This window comes from Cajanus cajan, chromosome 10 (genome assembly GCF_000230855.2).
Source record: "Cajanus cajan strain Asha chromosome 10, NIPB_CcT2T_4, whole genome shotgun sequence".
Taxonomy (NCBI): Eukaryota; Viridiplantae; Streptophyta; class Magnoliopsida; order Fabales; family Fabaceae; genus Cajanus; species Cajanus cajan.
In genome coordinates, this window is record NC_138526.1 from 26,658,285 (window position 1) to 26,665,883 (window position 7,599).

The window sequence follows — 7,599 nt, forward strand, 5'->3', positions numbered from 1 at the left end:
GTATCACATACTTACACCAGCCTAAGACAAACAACTTTATTCACATTAATTTCCTCCATCTTCATTTCCCTCTTTATCAAATTATTCATTACGTTTATCACTTCCAAGAAACAATGGGAATTACTTCTTCCTATAACTTTTAACTAAATCACACAAATCAATATATATTAGTTAACTTTACTGAATTTATAAAAATTAAATCATGATATATCAATTTTATCTTTATTATTTATCATTAAATTTTAATAAAATGAAGATATTTATATTAAAACTTATGCACTAAATATCAATTAACAAATTTAAGAAGTAAAAGAGAACATTTGTTTATTAAATTTTATTTTTAGTATTCAAGAACAATCTTTAATAACAACAAAAGATGAAAAATAAAATTAATGTTTAATATAAATTGTTCTTATAAAAAAAATTATGTCTTGTAATAAAGACAAACCAGACCGGACAGAGTATTTTATATTTTAACGTCATATTCTTTTCACCAACCATGTGTACATCTAAAAACAATGTGAAAAAGAAAATCATTTCCATTTATTGAGCCATCTAAATGATGAATTATAGACATTGAAATTAGGAGGTAACATTCATAGGAATCAACAAGTATAAACATGAGAAAGAAAAACTGTAATTATTTGGCTTAAATAAAATACTAAGAAATAGCAAAGCTAGCTAAGCTATGCCATGGTCAAAATCATATCACATCATACCATGGTCTTGTGCTCTGGCCTGTGTGTGAACTCAAAATCTATGTGCACAAAAGCCCTTTCAACTTCTGGAAGTTGCTCCAGCTTCTCTTGGAGTGTCTCACCAATGTTGTGTGCTTGGTGGAGAAGCATGTCTTCTGGCAACACAATGTCAACTTCCACAAAGTAATGTGCACCAAAGGTGTATGCTCTAACAGTGTCTATGTGCTTTATCTGCTCATGGTGATTCCATATGAGGTAAGTTAACTTGGCCAGAAAATCAGGTGGTGCTGTTCTTCCAATTAGTGACCAAACATTCTCAATCACTGTCCTGGCCCATGTATTGATTGTATACAGTGCTATCTGCATTACACATTCAGTGTATCATCATTAGTAGTTCACTTGATGCAACAATCATGTGTAACACAAGGAACTCCCTTCAAAATCTTGAAGTGGCACATAGAAGGAGTTTATGACCATTGTGGAATAATGGAGAAAAACAATTAAAGGGTCAATCAACTAAATATGTTTTAATCCCTATAAATTTCATATTTTTTTAGTCTCTAAAAATTTCATTCTCTTTTAATTCCTACATTAAAATTAAATTAGGTTTAAATACTCATTAGTCTCTATAGTTTCATGAATTTTACCTGTGTCCTTTAGCAAATAAAAGGAAGGGACAAAAAGCAAAAAATAGTATGTATGGAGACTAAAATATAATTGTTTTAAACTATATAGAGACTGAAAGGTAAAATTTATAAAACTTAAAGAATCAATTGGATATTTAAACCATTAAAGTGTGATTTTTGTCCATCACAATTGACTAAACATGTGTAACTAAGGACAAAAATCACATCATTTTGTTAAGTGTAGGGACTAGAGTCTAGAAAAGAATTTTTTTTTAAAATAAAGTCAGGTGGTATGAGAAAGTGTTTTTGCAAATATTTAAGGGCCAACTTGGTCTGAGAAAATGTTTATGCAAATAATAACATAAAATGCTACCTTTTAAAAACAAAGAGAAAATAAGGTGACATGAAAATCAAACCAAAGAGACACCAAGATTTAGTTATGAACTCACAATAATAGCTCCTGTTGGATCAATCCACCAGTAGAACTTAACAGCTAACACGGCAGCAGCTAAACCAACAGAATTAGTAACGACATCAAAAAAGTGATCTTGTGCATATGCTCTAACGATTTCGTTTTTAAATCTTCGACAGTAGACCATAAGAACAAACTTCACTACAGTCACAAACACCATAATCCCGATCATCCAATGCATTTTTGTTGGATCCATATCAGGCTTAGTCTGCGAAAAAAAAAAAAGAACAAATGAGAAATTACAGGTATGTGTTGTGGTTATACTTCAATAAAGTCAAAAGATGAGTTGCTTAAAAATGCTTCAACTCAAATAAATCACTAGGAGTTATAGTGGATAAACTTTTCAAGAAACAATTAGCAGTAAAAATAAAGGTAAAATAAATCAAATTTCTTCATGATCTAAAAAGGTTAAGACGAATAAGTTGATTTTAACTTGAGAAGTTTATCGGTATTTACTCTAAAATCAAATTCACAAACAAAAACAAACTAGTGTTAAACCCACATTTGGGGATCTAATGAACAAACAAGAACAAAAGCTTATCTCAATTACCTTGGAGATAAGTTCCCGGGCAGATTCAATTAAAATCTGCAACCCCAAGGTTGCCATCACTGATGCAAAAACAATGATACCCTGCACAGGAAATCTTATTAAGTTACCATGCAATGGCTATTTTGGAAATGTCTTAAATAACCAATAACCATTTACAGCCATTATTCACTCTAATGATATTATAAAACTATATTGATATACTTCATTTACTAAAACTTTATATGATCCAATCACCCTGTGTAGTTTAAATCAAGTCTTACCACTGGTTGCATACGTTTCTTTCCGATTGGATAGTGATATTGGTTTGGGTTTTTCATGGCATTAGCAGTAAACCACAATATGAATCCTGACAAGAGATCCAAGAGAGAATCCATGGTTGAGGCAATGACAGCCAATGATCTGCTTGCAACCGATGCATAAACCTTTGCTACAAATAACACCAAGTTACATATATTTGACACATGAACAGCCATCCTCTCACTCTTGGCTAGTTGCTTCATTTCATCCTGAGAAACATTTAACACGATTATTTAGTAGAATTCTCTTTATAGATTTAAACAAGATATTCATCTGCATGTGTTTGAGATGATCAAGTTTAATGGAAAATCATAAATTTTCCAAGATTATAGCCAAAACTAGATAGTCCTGCTCCATGTATAACAAATTATAAGTGACTAATGGTGATAGAACAATCAACCTCAGTGAGAGTTCCTGGGAAACCACCCGTTTCAGCCATCGTCTCCATCTCACTAAATCCTTCCAGGAGTCTCTCTTGTTTCTTGTAATATTCTGCCACTTTGCCTTGCTTCCCTAAAATGCAAGTTAACAGTGTGGTTAGAGAGTAAGTAAGAAAATCCACAAGCCATAATATATGGATTTAACTGAAACAAGTTGAAGATGAATTTAACTGCTAAATTCTTTAAGTTCAAGATGATCAAGTTTAATTGTGTGTATCTTTTCTGCATTCGTCAAGTAATTAATACTCCCTCCCTCCCAAAATGGCTGTAGTAATTACATTTGGAAAATATCTCAAAATTACATTCTCACATTTCAATGTAATATTAATTTATTTTTTTCCTAATTTGTCCATTCATAAATTATTCGACCATTGCAATTAAAAGTAATAATTTATTTAAAGGATAGGATATTTTAGTAAAATTGTATAGTGATATATTTATTATTGTCCTTAATAGAAACATTAAATTGTGAGACAAACGGAGTAATCAATAATGTCAACATTTTAAATCACCATTCACCAACCTTTTATAAATTGAAGTATTTTAATTTAAACAATATGTGAATAGGTAAATTGTACATGGTCAATTTTTGTTATGTACTTTATCTAACTATAACTTTACCTTGCGAAGAAAAAGATAATACAGGGTAGAAAAGAATGATCCGAAAAGAAAATGATCCAGTTTCATGCCATTCAATACAAGCACTTTTGATCAAACGAACCGAATTATACCTAACTAGTCTAATACAAGCACCAAAAAAACTGATGCACATTCACAATAAAAGGTTCTGCCTTTATTTAAAGATTCCCATCATGGCCTACAGTAAAATACTACCAAACAAAGAATAATAACAACAACACCTCTCCAACTTCTTCGGTTTTCACAATTCAAAGCATCATCACGCAGAGCAAAACAATCCCATCACACATACCAAATTTTTTTTTTTTTAAAAATAAAAAGACTTACAATTCAAACATTCAAACAAAACCTGAATTTGCTGAATTCAACACATGCAAGAGACCAAAACAAACCCACCACACAAGAGAGACTTCATCACTTTAGACATCAAAAAATGAATAACACACCATCACTCGCAACAAAACAAAAACACAGACCCATCACAATTCAACGCATCACCACCATAAACAAACCACACCCATCACCCAAAACCGAAACTTCACACATCCAAGAGAACAAAAAACGGAAAAAGGCGACCAAAAAAGAACCCCATCAAAAAAAAAAAACAAGAAAGAACGTCCAAAGGTGACGAAACAGACCCATCACAAATCAAAGCATCACCACCGAAAACAACCCACACCCATCACACAAAACACAAACTTTCCACATCCAAGGGAAGAAAAACCAGAAAAAGGTGACGAATGCGTTATTGAGTCCCTCAACTCAACTCAACACACACAGACAAACAAAAAAACAATGCCTCACTGGGTTTGCGAAGAAGGCCACGCATAGTGAAGGATCGGTGTTGATGATCATTCGCTTGGTTGGGCAAACGAAACTCGTTCAAGTTGAGTCTCCAGGAGGGCTTTCCGGGGTCCTCCTCCGGCGCCTCGAGGAGCGGCTCCCTGCGGCGGTGGCCGGCGTCGCTATCCGCCATGTCTGAAAGTGCAAAGGCTTTGGTTGGACGCAATGCGAGTGATAACTGCTTTCCTTGGAATAGGGAGAGACGGTAGGGGAAGAGTAGAGTTTGCTGCGTATAAAGAAAATAATAATAAAAAATAAAGCTTCGGAAGTTAGAATGGTGAAAACTCTAGTGCACACGTGGCAGCATGTGGACCCTGCGTTTTTCCTTGGTTTAATCTTCCATCTTTGTATGACCACAATCACTAGAACTAGGTGAACTACAATTCTTCACCAATGCTTTCTGCTTTATACACAAATTAAAAATATATAAAAAAAATTATATCAAAAAAGTATAATAGTCTTTTAAAAAATTGAAGACCAAAAGTGATTATCAAAATATATTTTATTTATTAAAAAATATTAGGATTTATTAAAAAATAAAAATTAAAAGGTCGATTATTAAAATATATATTTTTTATAATAAATTAGAGAAGTTCAGGTACTTCATCTATACTTCTATACTTATTATAAAGGGAATATATTTTAGTAACTATCATTTTGGTCTCTACTTTTTAATGGACCTTTATATTCTTGAATGTAAAAAAAAAAATCTTATATCTTTTATAAGTTTTAATATTTATTTGATTTTATAGTTTTAAAAATCGGACCGGTCATCGAACCGGTTAAGGTACTGGGTCAGTGGATCAAAGGTTGAACCGGTAGGTCACTAGTTGAACCGCATGACTCAATTTTTATTAAAAAATATATATATTAAATATATTTTATACTTATAAATTTTAATAAATTCATATCTTATTTTAAATTTCAATTTTTCTATCTTATTTAAAATTATTTTTATTTTTATTTTGTAAAAAAATACGTAAAAAAACTACATGTTAAACGGTATATTAATACAAATTAAAAATATAAATAATATGTACATATATAATATGCTTGCAATTAATATCACAAAATAATATATGTAATATTTACATAGATATTGTATTATTAAATATATAATTTAAAATTAATAATATACTATAAAAGTTATTTAAGTTGTATATATTGCAAACAAATATATTAGAACAAGTAGTCATTGTTATATTTAATAAGACTCCTTGCTTTTTCATTAAGAGATTCAATTTTCATTATTATTTTTGTGATTTATGGTCCCTTAAAAAAATTTTAAAAAAAAAAAGAAAAAAAAGTGGTTGAACCGGTTTGACCCACCGGTTCACCGGTTGAACCGGAAAATTGACCGGTTCAATCCAGTTTGAAACGGGTCGACTGCATAACCGATCCAACTTTAGATTCGAACCAGCTGGACCACCGGTTCCCGGTCCAACCGGTCCGACCGGCGGGGTCGGTCCGGGTTTTAAAACACTGTGTAAAATTATCAAAGGCACGAAGTGTCTCGACCCCTCTAGTATTTCTAATAATTATACACAGACATAATATTAAAAAATTGTGTGTAGTTATTTAAAAATGATGTAAGATTTTTATTTTATATTGGAGGAATATAATAATTTATAAAAAAGTGAAGACCAAAAGTAGAAAGTTGTGTGTAGTTATTTAAAGAAGATGTAAAATTTTTAGTTTTACATTAGAGGAATATAATGATCTACTAAAAAGTGAAGATCAAAAACAGTTATATACTCCTGTATCTTTTTTATAATAAATATAGATATAAATGTCTGACATTTAATTTTAATTTTTAAATTTCTTTTGGTTTATCTTTATTTTTGGATAAGTTATTTCCAACTGATTTTTATTTCTATTCTTTTAGATTTATATATTTATAGAAAATATATACTTATGGATGAAACATAACTGATTTTGATTTTTTTTTAATTGAAATTGATTTCCTCTACTAAAGGTGGTTAGATCATATGGATTGATATTTTCTTTTTACATGAAAATGATTTGATATCTGTGTTTGTTCTATTTTTGATTTGTAGAATTATAACAGGAAATATTACTTTATTTATGCAGATGAACCAATAGAAATGAACTATACTTCGTTATTTAAAAAATAATAATTTCCTCTTATTTTGGACTTATAAATAATACTAATACATACTTATAGATAAAGGTACAGAGGATATGGATTTTCTCAGTTGACTTTGGTTTTACTTTTTTAAAGATTATTATTTAATTTCTATTATCTTTAATATTATTTTTTATTTTTAAATGAATATATAGAGACTTTATTTTTTCTTAGCAGTTTATAATTTGTTTAAAAAATATATCAATTATCTCAAACCAGTATGTTAGCAAGTGGAATGCATCTAATTAATTTTATTATATATAATTATATACAAATAATATTATATTTAAATATATAAATAATATTATATTATATTCTAAAATATATAAATAGATATTTTTAAACATATAAATTATAATTTAAATTTATGTTTATATCATGATTTTCAAAAAAAAATTGTATACTTGATTTATGTATTAAGAATTTTAAATTTAACGATTGAATCATTGAAATTTAATATAGAATATAAGTTATTAAACGAAATAAACGGATCTCACCTCAAAAATTAATTTTAATTATTAATATTATATTATTAAATATTAACATTTAATTTATAAATAAATATGATATATTTTCAGGTTTGATTTTTGTTTATATTAAAATAATATTTGACCAATGAAAATTATATTTAATAAACCTTTCATATATGTTATATTCTATAGTATTAATAAAGACAATACATTTTTTGTGTACATATTTTATTAACAATTTTGTCTCTTGATTTTTAAAACATTTTTTTCTCTCATACTTTTTTTTATTCAACTTATATTCTATTTTTTTTTCTACTTATCCATAAATCTATATTAAATGAATAATATGTTAGCATATCATTAAATGTCATTAAACTAAAATTACTTATTATTTATTTTGTTTGTGACTTTTGTAACA

General features: G+C 28.9%; 1 protein-coding gene across 1 annotated transcript; it reads right to left on the reverse strand.

The window, feature by feature from the left end:
• Nucleotides 1–521: 521 nt before the first annotated feature.
• On the reverse strand, nt 522–4,848 carry LOC109794173 (metal tolerance protein 10). Its single transcript, XM_020353650.3, has 6 exons — nt 4,527–4,848; nt 3,044–3,156; nt 2,607–2,852; nt 2,347–2,427; nt 1,774–2,004; nt 522–1,058 (listed from the first exon to the last, which is right to left on the reverse strand). The coding sequence occupies exons 1-6, from the start codon at nt 4,696–4,698 to the stop codon at nt 714–716; spliced, it is 1,188 nt and encodes a 395-aa protein (XP_020209239.1). The 5' UTR covers nt 4,699–4,848; the 3' UTR covers nt 522–713.
• Between the last annotated feature and the right edge of the window lie 2,751 nt (nt 4,849–7,599).

Coding starts and splice junctions, on each gene's coding strand:
- LOC109794173 (XM_020353650.3), bottom strand. CDS start 4,698: ATGGCGGATAGCGACGCCGGCCACCGCCGCAGGGAGCCGCTCCTCGAG. Junction 3,157..4,526: donor TGGCCTTCTTCGCAAACCCA/GTGAGGCATTGT, acceptor CTTGCATTTTAG/GGAAGCAAGGCAAAGTGGCA. Junction 2,005..2,346: donor CCCGGGAACTTATCTCCAAG/GTAATTGAGATA, acceptor TTTTTTTCGCAG/ACTAAGCCTGATATGGATCC.